The sequence below is a fragment of the Mycteria americana genome, chromosome 16 (assembly GCF_035582795.1).
Source record: "Mycteria americana isolate JAX WOST 10 ecotype Jacksonville Zoo and Gardens chromosome 16, USCA_MyAme_1.0, whole genome shotgun sequence".
NCBI classification, from domain to species: domain Eukaryota; kingdom Metazoa; phylum Chordata; class Aves; order Ciconiiformes; family Ciconiidae; genus Mycteria; species Mycteria americana.
Window position 1 is genome coordinate 7,241,584 of NC_134380.1, and position 22,130 is coordinate 7,263,713.

At 56.5% G+C, this 22,130-nt stretch overlaps 3 protein-coding genes and 1 long non-coding RNA gene across 4 annotated transcripts in view; 2 read left to right on the plus strand and 2 right to left on the minus strand.

Moving 5' to 3' along the window:
* ACSF2 (acyl-CoA synthetase family member 2) overlaps positions 1 to 16,965 on the plus strand; it is a 41,086-nt gene extending 24,121 nt beyond the window's left edge. Inside the window, exons 11-16 of the mRNA XM_075519127.1 lie at positions 14,067 to 14,174; positions 14,320 to 14,471; positions 14,837 to 14,978; positions 16,284 to 16,394; positions 16,590 to 16,658; positions 16,754 to 16,965. Of these exons, the coding sequence (XP_075375242.1) occupies positions 14,067 to 14,174; positions 14,320 to 14,471; positions 14,837 to 14,978; positions 16,284 to 16,394; positions 16,590 to 16,658; positions 16,754 to 16,804 (633 nt within the window). The 3' untranslated portion in view covers positions 16,805 to 16,965. The remainder of the gene's footprint in view (positions 1 to 14,066; positions 14,175 to 14,319; positions 14,472 to 14,836; positions 14,979 to 16,283; positions 16,395 to 16,589; positions 16,659 to 16,753) is intronic.
* CHAD (chondroadherin) lies at positions 425 to 5,411 on the minus strand. The gene is made up of 3 exons (XM_075519131.1): positions 4,609 to 5,411; positions 786 to 949; positions 425 to 566 (listed from the first exon to the last, which is right to left on the minus strand). The coding sequence occupies exons 1-3, from the start codon at positions 5,386 to 5,388 to the stop codon at positions 425 to 427; spliced, it is 1,086 nt and encodes a 361-aa protein (XP_075375246.1). The 5' UTR covers positions 5,389 to 5,411.
* A 428-nt stretch (positions 16,966 to 17,393) lies between the features above and the next one.
* Positions 17,394 to 19,365, minus strand: LOC142417937 (uncharacterized). Its single transcript, XR_012778155.1, has 3 exons — positions 18,659 to 19,365; positions 18,314 to 18,382; positions 17,394 to 17,872 (listed from the first exon to the last, which is right to left on the minus strand). It is a non-coding gene; the product is annotated as an uncharacterized LOC142417937 (long non-coding RNA).
* RSAD1 (radical S-adenosyl methionine domain containing 1) lies at positions 19,192 to 22,099 on the plus strand. Its single transcript, XM_075519128.1, is given in 10 exon segments — positions 19,192 to 19,501; positions 20,174 to 20,307; positions 20,388 to 20,592; positions 20,668 to 21,033; positions 21,138 to 21,201; positions 21,290 to 21,348; positions 21,350 to 21,450; positions 21,530 to 21,584; positions 21,674 to 21,777; positions 21,862 to 22,099. Coding segments are annotated over 10 exon segments (1,488 nt in total). The 5' UTR covers positions 19,192 to 19,339.
* Positions 22,100 to 22,130: the final 31 nt, after the last annotated feature.

The following is a 22,130-nucleotide window of genomic DNA, read 5'->3' on the forward strand; positions in this document are numbered from 1 at the left end:
CCTTTACTAGGGCAAAAGGCTGAGCGTCTCCAGTTGGTTGGAAAAGTAAAGCGTGTGTGATCCCAGCTCAAGGTAAGAGTAGGCTAAATCCACCCTTGTTTTGACACTTAATTACACGTTTCACCCTTATTTGCTGCCCCAGGCCTGTCTTTAGCCCTGTGTTTGTTTTACAGGGTTGACTCCATCCCTGATGCTCCAGGCAGATTCTCTGCTCTGGGAGCCCATGGAGCCCAGTATTGCCAGGAGATGGAGCAGCTCTGAGCGGAGGCATTGGTGGGTGAATGGATGAGCTGTTTTGAGCCAAACCCTAGTGTCATTGAAGTCAGAGTCAAAAGTCCCCGTACCTTTGGTGGCATCAGGGTTTTGCTGTAGGTCAGACTAAAAGCTACCGATAGGAAGTGGCTCTATGAACCATCTTACATGTTTAATGGCGGCTTCCCTTCTTGGACCTCTTGGTGGGGAGCTTGCAGGTGCGGAGGGCCGGGGTGTCTCTGATGGACTGTCCCCGGTACTGCGCGGGGGTAGAGCAGGTCTCCTCAGTGCGGGTGCGATTGCCCTTCAGCCACCTGGGACACGGGGAGAAAGAAGACCAGGAGTTTACAAGAGGTACAAACCGTCATGGACAACACTCATACCATGAACAGAGAGGGCAGGCTTGGAGAGAGAGCTGCTGAGCATGTGTGCAGCCTTCAGCAGCCTCCTCTTGCCTGGCACAGCTCGTGGGGTCCTCCCTTGGGGGACCCCCAAGGAGACCCCAGGGAATGCGGGGCGGGAAGGGGCCGTACTTGCGCAGATGTGCTAGCTGGCAGTTGCAGTGCCAGGCATTTCGAGAGAGTGTCAGTGTCTCCATTTTGTCGAAGGGGAAGTTGCGGGGCAGCTGGGTGAGCCGGTTGTTGTCCAGGTGAGCGGTCTTCAGCATGGTCACACTGGTGAACGCATTGTCTGCAAACTAAAGCACAAAAGTTTCTGGTGAGGAACACTAAGCTAGGGAAGGGGACTTCAAGCCTGAGTGCCTTTGTTCAAGACTTTTAGTGGCATAAGCATGGAAAGAGCAAGAGAAGGAGCAGTGGAGGGGGGGGTCCTGACTCGCTGGAAGCTCTGGACACCTAAGAGAGGCACCAGGCTGGTGAGCTCATGGGTGATGGAGTCTCCTGCCTGAAGAGAGCTATGTCCCAAATCCGTGCAGGATTGTCTTTGCAGCCACATCCCTAAATAAAGTGAAGTCTGGCAGCCCTCTTTATTTTTGAGCCATAGTTCTCTGTTCTAAATGAAGATATTTTCTGGGTGTATTCCTTTCCAAGGCTGGAAATCCTCCCAGCGCCTGTTGCCTTGCCTGTCCTGGAATGGCTGAAGGAGGGAGTGTTTGTGGCGTCTGAAGGGGCTGTAGACTTTGGCAGTGCCCAGGGGCTCCGAATGGAAAGTTACACTTGGCATCTGAGCAGTGTAGAAATAGAGGCAGGTTTCCAGCACCTCAACCTCCTCCGTTTTTTCTCATTTCCAGTGGGTTGTTTGCAAGGGATGCTGCAAGACTTGTCTTTTCTCAATTAATGGGCAGGCTTTAAGGGAGAGCCTCCCTTAAAAAAGCTGCCAAAGAGAGGAAGGAGGCTGTAAACCCAGCTCTGCAGCCTTCTCCTCTCCTCCCTGAGGCCTCATCCCTGTTTTTTCTCAGCCCATGGTTACTCAGGTTGGAAAGTTTCTTCTTGAAAGCAAACCCGTCAACACAAACTTCCTTGGCGGTGACGAATTGGAAAAGGGGTCATTGACAAAGCACAAAGCTCCTCTTGGCTATGACAAACCATTTCTTCCCCTTCTCAAAGCAGGGCAAAGCTTTCTTGAAGGGGTGGAGAGAAGGTCTAGGTCTAGCTAGGTCTAGGTGTACCTAGGTCTACCAGAACACCCCCCCAGTCAAGGACCTGTGCTCCCATTCCTGGCCAGAAGCTCACATTCAGACGGGACCATCAGGGTGTGTTCGAGCTCTCTAAGCTGAAAAGCTTGACAAAGGAAATGCACTATTTTAAGCTGTGAACTTTTGTCATCTTCCAAATTAAGCAATGTTGGATAGGATTAGAGCTTAGCTAAGAGACTCCCAGAGTACTGTAGCTGTTGCACAGTCAGCGGCGCTGGCCTCTGCGGTCCAAAACCGAGCTGACCTTGGTAGGTTTTACTGTGCTGATAGTGGAGCTGCTCAGAGAGATGCTGGCACGCTGTGCAGCGGGGCGGTAGCCTGGCCACGTTCTGATTTCAACAGTGGTGTACTGTCTTAGCTGCTCATTCCTCTCCCAGCCCCATAAGAAGAGTTCACATCTGCTGGTAACAGCTGCTGCGCTGCCTGCCAGAGCACGCGTTTGTAAAGAAATCGGTGATTTTCCCCTTATTTAGATGGAGGATTGCTGATGTAATTTATTTTGCAATAAATATGTAGAGAGGAGCGTACGTAAAGCTTCCAGGATCTGCATTGCCTGGTTTCATGTTGATGTACGTGGTGGGTCCTGGCCCGTGGGACGCAGCCCTGCAGGTGACTGGTGCAGGTCCGTGGTGCTGGTGGGGAAGGGGAGCTCTGTGCTGGAGCTGCAGAGCAGCCTGAGGGCTCTCCTCCTTCTGCTCAAGTGCAGTATAGGCTGGGATAGCTTCGTGTGGAAGGGTTTTGCACTTCTTCAGCTCAGAAATCTTGCAGCCATGCAGGGAACAGCTAAGGACAGTATTTTTGTGAAGGAGAAAGAGCTGCAGTCAAGATGCCAGCGGCATTTAAAGTATTTGGTAGTGATTTCCTAGGTCACGAGGCCTCTGTGATTAGATGTCTCCTAGCAGTGCAAAGTTCATGTGTGGGCCATTTGGATACGAGGCCTTTGAGGATTTGAAAAGAAAACTCTGAGCTGGGATGGGAGCTTTGTTTTCCTGAAAAAGAATGCAGCCCTAACGCTGCAGAAGCCACCCCTGTTAGTGCTGATCCTGTAAACTGATGTCTTACTGGGCTGTTGGGGAGGAAAGGAGGCATCTGGCTGCAGAAGAGCCTTTAAAGATCCTGTCCGCAGGTGGTCACTGAAAAGAAGAAAGTCTTTTTTGCTGGCTAGAATTGTTAACCCTTGCTTTTTGGACAATCCAAGGACACTTAATTCCCTGGAGCACCCCTGCATCATGGGTTAGTCTGATTTCTTCAACGTATAACTTGGGACTCTGATGTCTCTACAGCTGGTACAACATTTAAGCTGTAACTTTTGACTTGCGCATGATGAAAGTACCTTAAAGCGAGTCTACAAAAGTGCCGTGACAGCATGTCTAAGGTCTTGCCTAGAGAGGTCAGTAGATTGTTTTCAAGTGTTGAGTTTGCTTACTCCCATCCTGGAGAGGTTAGTGCTGAGAGTGGACAAGAGCTTAAATACCGACTGAGTGCTACTGAGCTGTTTTAGGTAGTGTTGTTCTCCACCTGCGCAAGCTGTAATTCCAGTTTTTGAGCATTTTGGGATGTTATATCCCCTTGAAAACTCTAGTGTGCTCTATTCCTGGTAGCTTTCAGGTGATCTGCTCGTCCCTGTGAGGCCCTCTGAGTTGCTCTTTGTTGCTAAGACATTCCCTTTTTCATCACATCTTCCTGCACATGGTGGGTGTTGCTTTGCCGTGAGGTCCTAGCCTGCCTTACCTGGATGCCTTTTGTCTTTGGGCTTCCTGGCAAAGCATCGTCCCAGGGAGCACTGTTCTGCTCCACCTGCAGCACCCTCCCTTTCCAGCCACATGGGGTGCACCTAGGACATCAGGCTGCAACGGGGTGCTGCTCTTCTTGCACTGTGCTTGTTTCTGTTCTTGCACTGCCTGACATTGCAGAGGTCCCAATGCAAGTGTTTCCCTGAGGGTGATGCTCCTGCCTATAGATCATGCTTTCTCACAGAAGAAGGAGGGGGTTGTTTTGCCATTTGGGATACCTGAATGTCCCTCCTCCTCTCCAGCGGGAACAGGGCCCCTTTGTAAGATGCTGCGGGAGTTCCTTTTGAGAGAGCATCAATAAACAAACCGTTCTTTATAAAGTGTAAAGTTGGGAGGCATGGAGGGAGGTGAAGGTGGAGGTCCATATGCCTACCTGTCTGCAAGGCGTGGGTAAGAAACTGTTGCTATTCATAGCCCCTTCTGAGGAGTCTCCCCCTCCCAACGTAGAACAGGTACCCAGGCTGAACGAAGGAGGCAGAGCAGTTCAGCTCTGCGAGGTGGCCGTGCCCTTCAGTCCCTCAAGTACGAGGCAGATGCTCGCCTCTCATCCCACACCTTGTGTCTGGGATGATGGAAGGTTGCTAATTGTCCTCGAGCACCCCAAATACCTTTCTCAATGACTGGTGTCACCTCCGGCTTGGGAGGGAATGTGCTGCCTTTCCAAGGAGTTTGATCAGCTCCAGATAATTTGGTTTTGCATAAAATAACTCAACAGAAAGGTGGAGTGCTCTCTCTCATCCCTTGTTTGGGCTGTGTCAGGGGTGTTATCAGCTGGCCAGTGCCTCGCTGTCTGCAGAGCCTGCAGACCTGCATCTCCCCTCTCCTCTGCAAGGGAGGGACAGCAAACCGAGGGCTTTGTAAAGGAGAAGTCCCGTGTTTCTTATCTGGAACAAATGGAAAGAGACTCACCTTCTTCAGTTTCATGTTGTCCAGGCTGAGTGTCTGCAGGTAACGCCCGAAGGACTGGAAGGCATTGTCAGGGATGACCTCAATTGGGTTATGAGAAAGCTTCAGTTCCTCCAGCACTCTCAGCTTACTCATTGCGTTCACAGGATAGCTGCCTAGCTGGTTCTTGTCCAGGTGGAGGACAGCGAGGTTTTCTACATCCTCCAGAGCCCCAGGCAGAAGGTTGGTGAGGGAGTTGTCAGAGAGGAAGAGCCAGCGCAGGTCTTTAGCCCCGTTAAAGACCCCTGGTTTCAGCTCCCGGATTTTATTGCTGCCTAAGTGCAGGATGAAGAGGTTGACAAGAGGGGAGAGGAGCCCTTTGGGTAGGTCTGGGATCTTGTTCTGGTCCAGGTACAGGTAGGTGAGCTCAGACAGGTCATCGAAGGCTCCTGGCTTTATGACACTGATCTGGTTATCAGTGAGATAGAGGTAGACCAGGCTCTTGAGCCCCCGGAAGGCTCCAGTCGAGATCTCCTTGATCCGTGAGCTCTGGAGGTGCAGGGACACCAGCTTTTTCATGTCACGGAAGCCGTTGGTCGGCAGGACGGGGAAGTTGTTCTTCTGCAGGTTGAGAAGCCGTGTTTGCTCAGGCACCTTGGGGATCTTCTTCAACCCTGCGTTGTCGCAGATGACGTGCTGCAGGTCTCCGCCGTGACAGTGGCAGCTCGGGGGACATGCCTGCACGATGGAGGCAAGACATGCCAGTAGGCTGAGGACACTGAGGAAGAAGCCTGACCGATTCATGGTCAGATCTGGAATTAGTGTGGTGGGAAGAGAAGCAGCAGGAGGAGGAGGAGGAGGGAGATGGGTGGGAGAGAGAGTAACTGGGTTTGCAGCATGCTGAACACAGCCCTATTTATAATGTTATTAAAAAGCAAAATCCCTTCCCACAAACCGCAGGCAGCAGCCAGTTGGAAGCAACTGGCGTTGGGAACTTACTGTGAGCTTAACCCCTTGGCACCAGGCAGAGGAGTGTCCGCGGTCCTGCCTGGCCCCACTGCCGAAACAATTGTGCAGAGGTAGTTTTCCTCTCTGCGACAGGGAGGCAAATGGTCAGGAAGAACAAATGCAGACCTGCTCTGTGGGGAACCTCTCTGGTCCCTGCTGAGCCAAGCAGGGCCCAGATTCATCAGTGGGGGGAAAAACAACCTGTTTCGAATGGCACAGCAGGGAGCACGGCTGTGCTTCACAGCCACCTTGTGCTGAAGCTTTCAGCAGGCTCCTGGGCTGTATTTAGCATCAGCTGGTTTGGGGAGAAGCATCTTGTCCTGCTATCACAGAGGAAGATTTTGGGGGGGTCTTGTCTTGCTGATTTCAGAGGAGTTTGCCTGAGCAGGGACGGGAGAAGATGGGAGCGATACAGGGTCATGCCAATGGCCAGCAGTGCTGTAGTTGCTCTTGCAATGCAAAATTTTGGTTGAAGACTTGAAGGTCTAGACTGCACCTAGGAGTTGGCTGAGAAAGGAAGAGCAAAGACAGTCTTAACTTCTGCTGCATCTTTCCTATGAGCAGTGGAGTGTGACACATCCAGAGCTGGTCATGGTCAGGAGACCTGTGTGAGGGTTTTTTCTCAGCATGTGGCACTGCGGATCAGTGGCCGTTGCCTTCCAGCAAGGGATGGGGCAGTGGCAGAGCCTGCGGGGAAGCGGTGGGGCATGGGTGGTGGGTATGAAATGCCGGACAGTGGTGCCTTGCTGCGTGCCCGGCTCAGATGAGGTGGATGGCGATGCCTGCGGCTCTCGAGACAAAGCTATGGACAGGGAAAGGCGTGGGCATTGGTAAAGGGATGGTGAAGTAGCAGAGCAAGGAAATCACTGCTGGAGCTGGGACTGGGGTCTGCCTTGGCTCCTGTCTTGGGGTAGCAGTGGCAGAGGTGAGTTAACAACGTGGGGGATGTCCCTTGCTCTCCCAATAGAGAAGACTAAAGCAAAGCAGTTAAAAACCCCAGCGCCTGCTTCTGTGAGTGTGGAGAGATCGATCCAGGGGTTGTGGGGTGGGGTTTGGAAGTGGAACATTTTGAACTGATTTCCAGCCAGTTCCTGGCTGCAGCAAACAGCTGAGAGCCGAGCACATAACTGTGAGCTTGTTGAGATTTCTGCTCCTGAGCCTGGCTGCAGAGCCCCAGCGGAGCTTTTGCAGAGGCGAGACAGGCTCAAGAAAGGGAGGAAATCCAAGGGCTGACTTAGGACACAGACAGGCTTGTTCACCGAGATTTCTGGGTTTTTCCATTGTTGCAATGAGGAATTAGCCAGGGCTGCCGAGCATGCTCCGGACGGTGTTATGCAAACCGCCTGGCAGCCCGCGCTCTGGTCAGCAGCTGTCAGTCTGAACAGTCTTTTCATTCCATGACTAATTTGGGGGAGAAAAGGGGCTTCTGGGGTGTGCCTGTAGGTTCTGGTGAGCCTGTGGGGCAGATGGGGTTGGCGAACGATGATGTAATGTGGGACACGGGTGCAAACCAGGCCACGTCAGGCTTCCAGTGTTTGTCAGCCCTGAGGTGCAACGCCCTGCTGTCGAGCTGGGGCCTCGCCGCTCGCCTCGGCACCAAGTGCTTCTCCTGCCTCATCTCTGGAGAGATGCCCTGACCGTAGGAGCTCCAGGCTCCTGCTGGAGGGACCTCCTGCAGGACCCACTACCGTAGTTACTGTAGGGCTTAAAACTGTGGCTGGAGCAGGCAGGCTGTGGACAGGGGTAAGACCCGTAGCTTCCTCGTGAAGACACCGTGATGTAGCTGCCGCGATGCTGGTGCGAGGTGGGAAGCTGTCCCTACCCCGAGGGCTCCCCGCCAGCCCAGTGCCTGCAGCAGAGGTTAGGTGGATGCCAGGTTATTTTTGGTCCCGCGGTGGGGTGGCAGCAGGGCAGTGCTACTGGGGGAAAGGTGTCTGCTTCTCAGCTCCATTTCTCCAGGCACAAATGTTGAATAAAAGGAAGTTCTTTCTCCTAATGTTTTTTGATTTCCATGCCTCGGTGAGCACATTCCTGTGGTGGGAGCCGGTTGGCATCTGCCACAGCTGGCACCTCGCCCCTGGGGTCCCGGCTGTTTGTGTTTTGAGCTGCTCGCTGGCAGGATCTGGTCTTCCCACACCAGGTTTTGCAGCACTCGACTGTCCAGCAAACATCCAGCGATCCTCAAAAGCTTGCCTGGGTCCTGCTCGTGGGTGGCTCGCAGTCTGGCGATGACAATGGCAGCAGTGTCGGCGTTCCCTCTGCCGCGGTGGGATACCGCAGTGAGCTGGGGCCCGTCCAGCCCCGTACCTCGCAGGCCCCCTGGGACCGGCGCTGCTAGGACATCGCAGAAGAGGCAGGATTATCCTGCCATCCTCTCTTTCTTAATTGATTAACAGTCCTGCAAACATTCCCGGTGCCTGGTAGTTTGCAGATGCTGGACTCCCCTCCTCTCCTTCTTGGAGGCGTTGTGGGCTAAGCAAATAAATACAGTTTTTGAAACAGTATAAATATAGATTTGGGGTGTTTCTTTGGTGCTGCAGGTCAGAGCTGTTTTGATACAACATTGGAGATGGTCTTTTCCGTGTTTAATCTTTATTTTTGTTAGTACTGACAATTCTGGCATATCAAGACAGCTGCATGTGCGTTACTGCATGTTAAAATATTCCATTGCTTGCTTAAGCCTGATTCTGTAGCTTTGGAGGGGATGCAGATCTAGTTTTGTATGGCAGTGCACGCTAGCCATCACCTTCTTGAAGTGGCATCAGTGTAGCTGGCCTTGGGGTCCAGGCTGGAGGCGAGGGCTCGGGCAGCTTGGGGAGGTGCCCTGGGGTGCACGTGCTGTCCCTGTTTGCAGCCTGCACAGCACCAGCCCTTGCGGAGCTGAGCCCCTGCCTCTGCCTGGCACTGGGTGCTGGGGAGGGAGCAGGGTGGGGGAAGGTGCAAGCTCTGCAGTGTCCCGGCAGAGTTGTCCCAAGCGTGGAGCACCCTCCAGGCAGGGTTTGAGGAGCCCTGGTGGGTGGGCATGGGGACCCCGAGAGGGTCTCCAGGGTCCCCCCTCTTCCAGGCAGTACCTGAGAAATCCCTGGCTTTTGGTGATGTGCAAGTATCCCATCAGCGACGGTGGCATCTGGGGCTCTGAGTTCAGACCTGAGTTATCATTTCTATTTGACATGCTTGAAGGGTACCCTTCACTGTGGTGTGGGGACCCAGGCTGCTTGTTGAGCTGGAGGTGGTGGTGGGTGCACCTCCTTCCTTCTGATGGTTTTCTTCCACTGTAGCACGGCCTCCACCCATTGATATGTTGCCAGTTTGGCTCTCCATTGATGTCCACCCCCCCTTCCCTTCTGTCTGATCCCAGCAGCTGCTGCATGATGCTCTTGGCCTCTCCTGCGAAGCTCACCCAGCCCTTGCTGCCTCTCCCCAGCCCCGCTGTGTCCACCCTGCAAGGCACCGGGCATCCCCTAGCAGCCCGCTGCTCTGCCCAGGGCTGCTGTCCTCTCTGCAGCTCTTGCAGGCTCTGAAGAAGAGTGGAGCTTTCTTCCCTTGCAGAACAGAACCGATCCATGCAAGACCTCTGACTTTCCCAAATGCTCCCCAGCCATGAGTCCCCCTTGTTCTCAAAATGGAAAATGGGCTCCACTCGGTGACAACTTCTGTGCTTGTCCTTGGCCAAAGTGAGACCTCCCCATCCCATCCCACCTCATTTTTGGGGAGGACCTGACGAGTAGGTGGTTTCAGTAGCTGCAGAAGCTATGGGAATGTGCTGTGAGAACATTTAAAGTGCAGCATGGAAGCAACAAGGTTCTGGACTTCCAGCCATGTGTTCGGTGGGAGCTGAGCTCTCCAAATCCATGGGGATGTTATCTTCACCCCTCAGTTTTTGCCAAGTTTCCTTCTCCAGCATCTTTAAGCATTCAAGTAGTCCCAAACCAGTGGTTTTCCACCCTTGCAAGACTCTTTGTTTCTGCATGTTTCCTCTCACTTTTTCTTTTTAATTCCACTTTTTCTAAATGCATTGGCACCCAGCAGCAGGGAAGATGGAGTTAATTACATAGCAAAGACCTTTTATCAAACTGTGGATAAACCAGTAAGTAACTGCACATGCCTTTGCTGGTTGCCACTGGGCAGTGCTTCTGACATGCTGGCAGGACTGGGGAAATACTTGCAAGCCTCAAGACTTGTGCTCAGCCTGGAAAGAAGAGAGGCAGCTTTAACTCCAGACCGCGAAGGAGCAGTTTGTCCTGACTGTACAATAACAGGAGGTTAATTTTCAGCGGCGGTCTTCTGGCCCGGGCAAGCTGGGTTGCCATTTTTGCAGTGGTCTCCTTCTGAGGCAAAGCCATTGCGTGCTACAACACAAAGACAGTGCTTTGGGGACCTGATATTTTTGGGAACTTTTTAAGCCCGATCCAAACTGGGACTGTCTGGCAGCTCTCCGGGGGGGGGGGGGGAGAAATGCCAACAGGGTGGCCACCCTTGGAGGTTTGTCCTACAAGACCTGCTTGTTTGTGTCCTGACATTTTTGACACAAAGATGGTACTGTTGCTGGGGAAGGAAATGAAATCTCAGTGTGACATAGGCGGGACGTGATCAGAAGTTGTTTTTTTGCAGCAGCAAAGTTGACCCGAAGGTTCAGGAATATTCCAATACAATTTGGGATAGCGGGACATCTCCAAAGCAAGGAGGCACATGTCCCCATAGGACAGCAAAAGTCAGGGTGATCTTGGTGGGGAGCAGCTGAATGAGGGAAGATCGTTGCTCAGTTGAGAACGATTTGGAGCTGGCTGCGAAGGGAATGGCTGGGGTTGACTTTGGTGGAGATATCCGAGGCAGACAACATGCTCAGCATGGGTTTAGGGGTAATTAGATCCATCCGGCATGTTACACTGAGAGAGGTTCAAAGGGTCTCTTATAGGTCCCTTAGCACATCTCTTGGGTTGCCAGTATGCTTTCTGTTGTTCATTACGCCTTCTTTGAAGTCTGAAAATCCCTATTATTTCATGGTCAATTTGCTTCTTTTTTCTGAGGCCAATATTGTCTTCAGCAAAGCTCAGTTTCTGTAGGTTTTAGTTTGGTGGTTCAAGCCCTGTCATCCTCCAGCGTGGCATAACCAGAGGGTGGTGATGAGGGATGTGAAGATCCTCCCTGAGCATTGTTCAGGTCCAGAGCAGGTTTCCTCCAAGGATCTCGTGTCCTGCAGCCCTGACCTTCTGCTCCAGTCCCACCCAGCCTAACCCCGCTTGGGGTACTGGTGGTCCTGAAGCCAGCCTTTTCATTGCAGCCTTTCAGCAGCAGTTGAATGTGGAGGGAAGTGAGTGTTTTTATTGCTGTTGAACGCTGGGGAAAACTGAGGAGCAGAGAGCTGATGTGACTTGTTCCAAGTTATGCAATAAATAAGCGGCACGGTTGGGAAAAACCCAGGGTCTTCAGAGTCCCTGCTCTCCCCACCAGATCAGTCTGCCTCCCAAATGTTTACTAAAGAGACTGGAGTCTGATTGTTTTTACTTTATTTTTAATTTTTAGACTCTTCCTTCTTCAGGCTGTTTTGCCTGTTCCGCAGCGGCCAGTGTTTAAACAGTGCTAGCAGGAAATGTTTTTGAAATGTGCTTTAAAAAACACAGTTCTGCTAAGATGTTCTTTTTATTCCTGGTTTAGACAGAGGCTTACAATTCACAAAGAATGAATCTCTTGTCGGTAGGAGTAAGTTAGGCAGCAGTTTCTCTTGGAGCTGTCCTTGTCATCGCTGAAGGCAGGACTGATCTGCGTGCTAGGCGTCGGGGGGTCACTTGTGGTCCTCACAGTAAAAAAGGCTTTACAGTCAATTGTATCCTGTACTCTTGTAGCTCCTCTCAAAGCCAAGGGTCTAAGCTGGACTCCTTGCCTCTGAAAAGCTCTGCTTTGACACAAGATATAGCTCCAGTGGAAATTATGGAGCTGATGCGGAAATTATCGGGTGAGGTTTTCTGGACTGAATTATACCAGATGACAAGGCTAGATGATGCTAAGTGTCCCTTTGGGAGTTGAAAGCTATGAATCTCCGTGGATATCTCCAAGCTTAAATTGGTATATGGGTTTTGTGGAAGCATTGTTTCATCTCATGCATCACGAGCCGCGGCTGGGCTGGGACAATGGAGCTGTTGGAGGATGCTCCATGCGTCAGATGAGGATCGGGAAGGACAGCAGCGCTGGTGCGAGGGCTTGCTCCAGCCACTGCCTCGGTCCTGGGCATGCAGATGGGGAAAACGCTATCCCTAGAGAGAAATGCTGTCTTGGAAAGGTCAGGAGCAACATCCTGGTGTCTGGCTGCAGAGAGCGGTGCCGGTGCAGGCAGGCTGGGACGGGAAGGCAGCGATCAGGCAGCAGACTGAAGGCTGGAGGTTCAGACCCACGTTGCTCTTTGGGCTGAGTCGGGAAGCCCATTACCAAGGGTGTGAGGGTGTTTATGGGGACAAGCCACTGGCCAAGGCACGGCCAGCCGGTGCTTGGGGTACACGGCACGCTGCCAGGCATCTACAGGAGCCTGGTGAGCCGCGGTACCCGCAGCATCGTCCTGCCAGGAGCTGCCTGCTGCTGTGTCCAATTAAACTGCTGGAGCAACTCAGAGAGGCAGAAAGGGTTGACTCAGGGCTTGGCCGGGATCCTGGGGCCAACATTGCAATTCATCCAGCAGAGTGAAACAAAAAAACAAAGGCGCTGGGATTTTTAATAAGTGTTTAAGATCTTGGATTTGTGTCTCGTCAGTCATTTGATCCAGCCACAGGACTCGTATTAGTGGGTAGGAGAGAAATCCTGTCTGAGCATTAGATGCTGTAGGTTTCCACCCCGGCTGGGAAGCTATCATTGCGTCTGGTAGGAGAAGCCTATTTACAGTCGCTCCCTGTGGGTTGCCAGGCTCCTAGCAGATGGTCCCTGCAGCATCCTGGAGACGATCTCCTCCAGATTCCTGGCTAAGAGGAGGCTCCTGCAAATCTCCAGCTCGGATTCACGCTGACCCTGGTGTAGTCAAACAAGAGCGTCAGCCGTTATGACAGACCGTGCCCAACATGAGATCCTTCAGCAGCCCCGAGCAGCAGAAAGCGCCAAGTGCTCCCACCAGTATTATGTATAGCTCGTTCGGGATATATACATGCTTGTTCAGGATGCCTCATCATAGTACTTTGCAAAGCCCCTCATTAATTTTGGGCGCAGTGCCTGGAGTTCAGTGAGCACCGTGCAGACATGCCCTTGCAGCCAGCAATGGAGCCCAGGCATTTGCTCTAAAGACATGACCCAGGTCTGGGTGCCAAGGCTGTAGGAAGATGGTCGAGCCCCGCTGCAGTTTGGTGGGTCAGAGCTGCTCACGTGTCAGTCTGAAGATGTGGAGGAGAAAGGAGCAAATACTTCCCGCATCAGCCCTTTCCCAGCTGTGCTCTCCCAGCAAAACAGCCACCGGTGACATTAATGGGTGGGAGAGCAACCCTGCTTGATGACACACGACATGCTGAGTGGGTTAGAGAGACCAGAGCAGTGTTCCAGCATGTCCCACCACTGAAACGCAGCTCCCAAGAGCTGGAGGTGAAGCAGCAATTCCAGCAATGGTGCTGTCGGTGCAGCTCAGAGCTGCCCAGAGCACCTCCTGCCCAGCTCCTGCTGTCTTGGCAGACCACTGAGTTGGGCATAAGGAGCTGGAATTTTCCTCCAAAGAGAAGTGACCTTCAGCTGAGGTGACTCAGAGCCTGCCATTGGGATTAGCGGTGAGGGAGGTTTAGCAGCGAGAAGCTTTTGTCCTGCTGTGAGGCTTTCAGTCTGTAAGTGCAGCTGCGCTGAGCGTTGTGGAGCCTCGCCGAGCATTGTGCAGCCTCGTGATGCCTTTACGAGGGTTACAGGAGCTGATGTCTGCACAAAAGGATCTGGAGCAAGCAGCCGTGCTGCAGGACATGTGGTCTCCCACAGCAGCCCGCTGCTGGCTCCAAGGTTTTTCCAAAGCGATGTGCGATGTGCCCTGAGCTGTAGAAGATACAGGGTGAACTCAGCACCTTGAGTAGATGGCTGCAAGGGCACCAAGGCAAAATCAGTGTCTGGCAGAGATGGTAGGGAGTCAACAGGACAGGGCTTGGAGAGACATAGGTTAAAAAAGAGGAGGGTGAGCCCTGGGGTCCTCCAAGAAAAGTAGTTGGGGTGTCAAAAGCACATGACACCCAAAGTGTCCTGCATGGTGGGGGGCTGGAACACAGCGATGGAGGTGAGGAAGGCCGTGGCAGGCAGGTGCAGGGCTGCTTTAGCTCCTGTGTCTACAGGACTCTCTGGCAGGAGTGTCTGGAGAGCCCGTCCACGGGCCAGGAGAGCAGTGCTTGCCTGTGACCTGAGTGACTTGTGAGAACATCCTCCTTCCACCCCACTTTCCCCTGTGGTCATCACTAGCTTCATCTTTCCCTTGCCTGGAGCTGTGTGGTCCTCTTTTGCCTTGAGGCATGTTTCTCCTCTTGTGTTTGTAGGTTGCCTATGGGACCACAGAAAACAGCCCCGTCACCTTCATGGGATTCCCCAATGACAGCATCACCAGAAAAACCGAGACGGTGGGATGCGTCTTTCCCCACACAGAGGTGACCATGACCCTCCCCACCTGCTCCAGGTCCTCTGCCTGCAGCAGACCTCAGTCCGTCCTCCCTGTCTGGTGCTGGAGTTGGGCCATGCCATCACGTTTGGCTCAGACATCCCCTACTAAGCCCTTCTTCTCTTCCATTGCAGGCAAAAATTGAGGATCCAGAAACAGGGAAGTCTGTCCCTCTGAACACTCCTGGGGAGCTTCAGATCCGTGGCTACTGCGTCATGCTGGGCTACTGGGATGACCCCGCCAAGACGAGCGAAGTGGTCACTGCTGAGAGGTGGTACAAGACGGGGTGAGTCTGGAAACAGCCTTGCTCCTCCTGGTCTGATCTCTCCGTGAAACTTCGGAACTGCTTTTAGCACAGAGCCCTCGGTGCCAAGTGCCCCTAGAGATGGGGATAGTCACTTTGCTACTGGTGCGATGGAGGGGCTGTTGGGGTACACCGCAGGGGCAGGAATCGCCTCCCCCCAAGCCCTGATGTTTGTGTGGATGCTGCTGATGGCAATGCCTGGCTGTAGCAGGAGCATTTTGATCTCTTCCATGTGTTCAGGTGGACCCTCTGGATAATCTGACCTGGCCTCCAGACCAGGCTGGGTGGGAGCATCAGCCGTTCTTCCACCCAGCTGCGACAGGACTAGGAGTGTGGTGTCATTGCAGGGACCTTGCGAGCCTGGATGAGCATGGCTACTGCAAAATTATAGGCCGTTGCAAGGACATGATTATTCGGGGAGGAGAGAACATCTACCCAGCAGAACTTGAGCAGTTTCTCCACACTCATCCCAAGGTTGAGGAGGTCCAGGTGAGCGGGAAGCAGGTAGGGTAGGTGAGCAGCAATGGTTTCTGTGGTGGGAAACCTGTACACAAAGCTGCTGGGACTGCTGCTTGGGACCTGGTTGTCTTCCCCTGTTTTCAGCATCTCCTTTTGTGTAATACTGTTTGGCAAGCGGGAGGGAGAGGCTCATGGCAGGGAAGGGGCAGGCAGGGCTCCTAGCATGGGGCATGTTGGTTTGGGCAATCCCCTTGTGCACCAGCTTCACGTCTGCAAAGTAGTGACTGTCATTCTTCTTCGGTTTTTAACTGTCCACTTTCATAGCTCCCTCTGAAATTCTTACTTGGAAAGCAGTCTGGAAGGACAGTTTTTACTGATAATTAATTACTAAATCCAAAAAGACTCCTCCAAGGAGTCCCTGGAGATGAGGAGCGAGACTTAGTTTGACCCCTTTGCAAGACAGCAATGATTTGCAGCATTGAGCAGCTGCTCCCAATCTGCTGGGATTGTTCTCCAGGTTTTGTGCCAGACAAGTTTCCCCATAAATAAACCACTTAGTCAGTGTTGTGCCTGTGCCAGGCTAGCATCTCTCCTTGGAACAGTCCCAGTGCAGATGGGTTGCAAACCAGCCCTGTTTATGTAGTTTCTAGGGCTTTATGTCACTGCTCTGGACTCAAAAGGATCGACGTGTCTCTAGGATTTCGAGATACCGGTTCAAGGCGGGGGAATGACAGTAGGACTCTTGTGAAATAGTGTGAGCAAACTTTAGAAGAGAAACTTGGGAAGCCCATCTCCTGGTGTCACAGGCAGTGGTCTACTAAGATCTGCCATTATAAGGGTTTCAAATAATCCTTTAATTCGACTTCATCCCCCTCCTGTTGTTTCATCTGGAGATCCCAAAGCACTTGAAGCAGCCTCCCAAGTCTCACTGTTGGTCGTGAAACCTGTTGCCCCATTTTTGGGGGAAGCAGAGGCACGCAGAGGGATGACAAGTCCATGTTGCACCCACAGTGAGCTGCCGCCTGGCTGGTCTGACTCAGCCCTCGCTCTGGTGACTTTGCAAAACCAAAGGAAGGTGCTGGCATCTGGGTGCCCAGCCTGCTCTGCCACCTTTCCTCTGGCAAATGGTTGGGAAGTCCTTCCAGGAGGGCTCAATGTCATGTAGAAAGCACCGGTGGGGTGGTCAGGCAGCTCAAGCTGCCTTTACACAGCCCCATGCCACGACTCCAGCATCCCGTGATGTGGGTCAGGGCTCACACCACTTTTCCAGCACACATACCCTGCAGGAGGAGAGGGATGTCCCCAGGGGTCACACCGTCCTTCTGTCCCAACCAGGTGGTTGGTGTGAAGGATTCACGGATGGGAGAAGAGATCTGCGCCTGCATCCGAGTGAGGGCTGAGCAGGACTGCACCGAGGAAGAGATTAAAGCTTTCTGCAAAGGGAAGGTGGGTCTCCCACTCCTCTGAGCCCAGTAATTCAGTTCCCTGCCAGACCAGGACACCCAGTAGCTGCTGGGGGTTTGCAGATGAAAGTGCAGGGGTGTGGAGCAACTGGGGATCCAGCCCTGGCTTGGGTAGTACCAGCTGGGCAGGGTACACCGTTCCCAGCAGGTTGCGTAGCGGTTGGTTTTCTCTTCCCAGATCTCCCATTTCAAGATCCCGCGGTACGTCGTGTTTGTGGGTCAGTACCCGCTCACTGTCTCAGGCAAGGTAAGAGTGGGGCTGGGGCAGGGCAGGAGTCCTGGCCTCCTGTCCCGTCTCCTGTCTGAATCTCTTCTCCTCCTCCTCTCTGCACTTTATTCCAGATTCAGAAGTACAAGTTGAGGGAGCAGATGGAGAAGCACCTTCAGCTCTGAGCTCGGCAAGGCAGAACCAAAAAGGGGATAAATCAGCCCCTCTTCAGCCAGCTTTGTGTCTGCTTTTCACCTGTGCCTTGGGCTACACGGTAGAGACCCTCCTCCCCGACGTCAGGGTGATGGCACTTTTAGTTAATAAAACAGAGAGCCTTTTTTTCCCAGTTGGGTTTGTTTCTTTGCCAACAGAAATACTGCGGTGCGAGGAAGGGATGCTTATTTCTGGAGTTCTCTCCAGAACTGCTACTGAAAGACCTTATGAAGGTTTTACAGTCTTGCATCTCTCTGAGCAATTTGGCTGCAGCCATTTCAGAGGACTTGAACAGACGCTGGTAGATATTTTGCTGATATTTTAAGTCGTAACAGCCTGGCCTGGCTTCCCAAGGTAGGTGAATACCTTCTCTGCTTGGGTGCTGCTGAGACTCCTGGGTCACACAACACAGCCCAGTGAAATGACCCACTTGAAATGAGGGACAGGGGCTTTAGAGAGTGAGACTTTGCATGGGAAGGGGCTCCCTAAAGCTAGCTGGAAAAGCTCGCCCTGTTCACACCTCCCCTAGGCCTTCTGACCCCCAAAGAAACTTCTCCAAGGTAGACAGACTTTGTGTTGTTTATTTTGTTGTTTTGGACAAGACAGACAGTAAGGATTTTGCAGAAATACCAAAGTTCCTGTCCCATCAGCAGTGTGAAGCAGAGCATACCTGGGACAGCATTTTACGGGAGTTATTTGGCACCTCCCAACCATGAAACACTACTCCAAGAAGTGGAAGAACAGAGCTCCTCTTCCTTCCTGGCAGAAGTGTCCCACCCCAACTGGGAAACAGATAACGTTGCTGCTGACTCTCGCTGACCTCCTGGCCATCTCCCTCCTGCTTCCTTCCCAAGCAGGGGTAGCGGCTGGGCCTCCACCTCTGCGCTGGGGCTTTCTCCGGCAGGTGGGGGGAAACAGTGTAATGGGGAGAGAGCTGAAGTGTCAGCAATGTCTCGATCCTGGATCTCCCAGCTGGACTGTGGGCTCTACCCATGGAAGCAGACCAAGTGGACAACAAGCCCACAGTTCGTGCCTGCTTTCTGAAAGCAAAAAAAAACATGGGATGGTTTGTGTCAGACCCTTTCCCAACGGTGTCTCTCCAGCAAGTTCCTCCACTGTTTGGGGCTGGTGTCAGCCTGTTTCGCCGGCTTCACCTCTGCCCACCCCAGAGTATGTGGGATGCGTGCAAGAAAAACTCAGGTCTCCTCCCTGCCCTGGTTTTAGGATCCTTATAAACCTTCCTTCCCGGAGGAGGAACTGTTACCTGCATTACAGCAACTGCAGCCAGTGACCTTGGGGACACAGTGGACCTCTAAGTCTGAGGTCTAGGGAAGGACTTTTTACCTTCCTTTGCTTCTCACAGCACTAACCCAGGTGCAGGCCAGGCTTGCAGCTGAGAGGAGCTTCTCCTCTGGTTTCTGCATGATAACTCCACCCGCTGCACAGCCCCTGTGCTGCCCAGAAGCCCCCCGGGTACTCACCATCATTGGGGGTTTGCTGGTAAGAACTGAAGGTGAAGTCAGCCCTGGCTTGCGGGGGTAGACACACTGCTGAGAAACACAGTGAGCAACTGGTCACAGCCAGCACACGGGGGTGCAGGCCCCCGTCGCCCCATCCCTGCTCCCCGCAGCTCTGCTCGTGTCCCGGGAGCGGTGCTGCACCGTCCGTGGGTCTGAGCCCCAGCAGAGCCTGGGTGCCCGGGAAGCTTTCCCCGCCATCCCCTTCCCCGGGGCCCAGCCAGCCCTCCCCGGCCAGGACACCGCCTGGGGTGGCCCGTGGCCCTCCCAGCCCCCCGGGACGGCGCAGCCCTGTCTGTCACTACTCACAGGAGGGGAAGGGAGGACCCTCGTGGCTGGCAGCATGGCCTCGGGCTGCAGGCAGGCTCCGGGGCTTCTGCCCTTCCCCGTACCTGGGTCCCGCTCTTATGGTGCTCGCTGCCAGCTGGGAAACTCCCGGCTGCCGGGGGCTCTGCCCGGGGAGGGAGGGTTGCGTCAGGGGTGGGCTACTCCCACCTACCCCCTCCTGCCCTGGAAACGGGAATCTGCGGCCACGGCCTTTGTCGTAGGCATTTCTCACTTCTCCAGGGCTATTAATAGCGCAAATTAAGAAAAAGTAATGTCCGGGACCGTCAACACTGGGTTTGCACAACCCTGGGCGGAAAGACGCCACGGCTGCCTTCTTGGAAAGGCCGAGCAGCCCCTGAATTGCAAAACCCTCCCCAGCCCCGGAGGGCAGCCGGGGGAAGCGGATGCGGGGGCAGGTCCCGGGGCTGCCTGAGCCTCGTCGGGACGGTGTGCCCGGGACGGCACCGGGGGGAGGACGTCGGCCCCGGCATCCCCAGCCGGCATCCCCCGCACAACCTCGCCGGAAGCAGGGGGCTCAGCCCTCCCTCCCCGTCCCCTCCCCTCCCCTCCCCACCGCCCCGGCACCGCCGCACCCGGGGCCCGGCAGGGCGGCGGGCGAGGCCCGGTGCCCGCCTCGGGGCGGAGCCGCAGCCCGCGGGCCCGATGGCGGCGCGGGGTTGGCGGCCGGCGGCGGCGGCGATCGCTGCGGCGCGGCCCGGCGGGGGCGGCCCGGGAGGGGGTCCGGGACCGGGTCCTGCCTCGGAACCAGCCCCGGGGACGGTCCCGGAACCGGCCGCCCCCGCCACGGCCGCGCTCTACGTACACGTGAGCGGGGGCCCCGGGCTTGCAGGCGTGGGGGGTGCAGGGGGACCCCGGGCTCGCACACGTGGGGGGAGGGACCAGGGACGTGCAGACGTGGGGGGGTGCAGGGGGACCCCGGGCTCGCACACGTGGGGGGAGGGACCAGGGACTTGCACACGTGGGGGTGCACGGGGACTCCGGGCTTGCACACGTGGGGGGAGGGACCAGAGACTTGCACACGTGGGGGGGTGCACGGGGACCCCAGGCTTGCACACGTGGGGGTGCACGCGGACTCCGGGCTTGCACACATGAGCGGAGGGAGCCCGGGGCTTGCACACATGGGGCTGCATGTGGGACCTGGGGCTTGCAGGCGTTGGGGGGGCGACTGTGGGACCTTGGGGCTTGCACACGTGTGGGTCCGTGCAGGACTCCGGGGCTTGCACACGTGGGGGGGCATCCCAGCCTTGCACATGTCACAGGCACATGTGGGGCTCCCCTGCCATGCACGTGTGCGGGGTGCTGAGGGGGGCCCCAAGCTGTGCACACGAAGGGTGGCACCCATGGGGCGCACGCTTTGTGCCCCTGGGGCAGGTGGGGAGCTTTGGGGCCCGTGCATGGGGCTGGGGCTCTCCTCCCCCAAAGCGGGTGCCCGGGGGTGGGGGTGCGGCCGTCCCCCACAGCACCCCGTGCCCGCAGTGGCCCTACTGCCGCAAGCGCTGCTCCTACTGCAACTTCAACAAGTACGTGGTGCCGGCGGTGGACGAGGCGGCCGTGCGCGCCTGTCTGGTGCGGGAGGCACGCACCCTGCTGCACCTCAGCCAGGTGCGGAGGTGGGTGCATGGGGGGTCTCGGGGCAGGCCGCAGGGCCCTGTGGCGCCCACCCGCAGCCTCCCCACCCTCCGCCCTACAGCGTCACCTCCGTCTTCTTCGGCGGGGGCACCCCCAGCCTGGCCAGCCCCCACACCATTGCCGCAGTGCTGGAGGCCGTCGCGGGGGCTGCCCACCTCCCCGCCGCCGCTGAGGTCACGCTGGAGGCCAACCCCAGCTCTGCCAGCGCACCGCGCCTCGCCGGCTTCAGGGCGGCCGGTGTCAACCGCCTCTCCATCGGCGTCCAGGTGAGAGGGGCTCCCCCTTGTCCCGTCCCCTGCAGCCCCCCCGTGTCCCCCACTGCCACCACGCTCCCTCCACAGTCGCTGGACGACACTGAGCTGCGGCTGCTGGGCCGGGAGCACACGGCGGTGGAGGCGCGGGGGGCCGTGGAGGCAGCGCGTGGGCTCTTTCCCGGCCGAACCTCCATCGACCTCCTCTTCGGGCTGCCGGGGCAGAGCCGGGGCGCCTGGGCCCGGGGGCTGGAGGCGGCGCTGGGGCTCTGCGACGACCACGTCTCCTTGTACCAGCTGACGCTGGAGCGGGGCACGGCGCTGGCAGCACAGGTCTGGGGGGGGGCCCTGCCCGCACCCCCCCAGGACCTCCTGGCCGACATGTACCAGACCGCCCGCACCATGCTGGTGGCTGCCGGCTTCCGGCACTACGAGGTCTCCAATTTTGCAAGGAAGGTGGGGTGCCCCCCATGCTGTGCCCCCCCCCCCCCCCCATGCCATACCACCCCCCGGCAGCTGAGCTGAGCCCCCCCCCTCACTCCATGCAACGCTCTCCCCAGGGCGCTCTCAGCACTCACAACCTCTCGTACTGGCGGGCCGAGCAGTACATCGGCGTGGGGCCGGGTAAGCCGGGGTGACGGGGGGCCGGCGGGGGGGCGTGCATGGCCACCCGTGCCCCCTGAACTCCGCTGTCCCCCCGCCGCCGTTGCAGGGGCGCACGGGCGGTTTGTGCCGCGGGGCGAGGGCGGCCGCAGCCGGGAGGCCCGTGTCCAGACGCTGGAGCCAGACGCTGGAGCCCGACGCCTGGATGCGGGAGGTGCAGAGCCGGGGGCACGGCACCAGGAAGCGGGTGGTGCTGAGCCCGCTGGAGCAGTGAGTACGGGGGTCCCCCCCCGCCCCCGCCCCTCCCCTCCCCTGCCGTGCTGCCCCGCAGCTCCCCGTGTGCCCGCAGGCTGGAGGAGGTGCTCGCCCTGGGGCTGCGCACAGACGAGGGCATCACGCACGAGGTGAGAAACCGCGCGTGGGCGGAACCCAGCATCGACCGGCCGGTAACGACTCGCCGGTAACGACCCACCGGTAACGACCCGGCACGCAGCGCTGGGGGCACTTCTCCCCCCACCTCAGCCTGGAGGCCGTGTTCGGGGCGCCGGGGGAGGCGGAGGATCTACAGCAGCAGGGCTGGCTGCTCCTGGACGGCGGGTGAGCCCCGGGGGGAGGGGGGGGGGGCCGTGGCGGCGGGGGCTCCCGCGCCGAGCCGGGGCTCAGCCGCCGCTTCCCCCGCAGCGGCCTGCGCTGCACGCGGGAGGGCCTGGCCCTGCTGGACTCCCTGCTGCCCGACCTGCTCTGCCAGCTGCACCGCCGCTGGGCCCTGCCGGCCGCCCCGGCGCACCCCGTCCGGGGAGCTGCGCCCGGCTGCGGCAGCGGGGCCCCGAGGAGGAGCCCGACGGGGGACAGGGCCGGCGGCGAGCCCGCGGGGCGCACCGGGCGCGCGGGGGTTGTAAGCGGCGGCAGTGGAGAATAAAACACGCGAGCTGCGCGCGGGCTGAGAGGGG

Excerpts from the sequence above, each read along its gene's own strand:
- CHAD (XM_075519131.1), bottom strand. The coding sequence starts at position 5,388 with ATGAATCGGTCAGGCTTCTTCCTCAGTGTCCTCAGCCTACTGGCATGT. Across the intron at positions 950-4,608 it reads ACAACATGAAACTGAAGAAG|TTTGCAGACAATGCGTTCAC; the intron begins GTGAGTCTCTTT and ends TTTGTGCTTTAG. Across the intron at positions 567-785 it reads CAGCTAGCACATCTGCGCAA|GTGGCTGAAGGGCAATCGCA; the intron begins GTACGGCCCCTT and ends CCCGTGTCCCAG.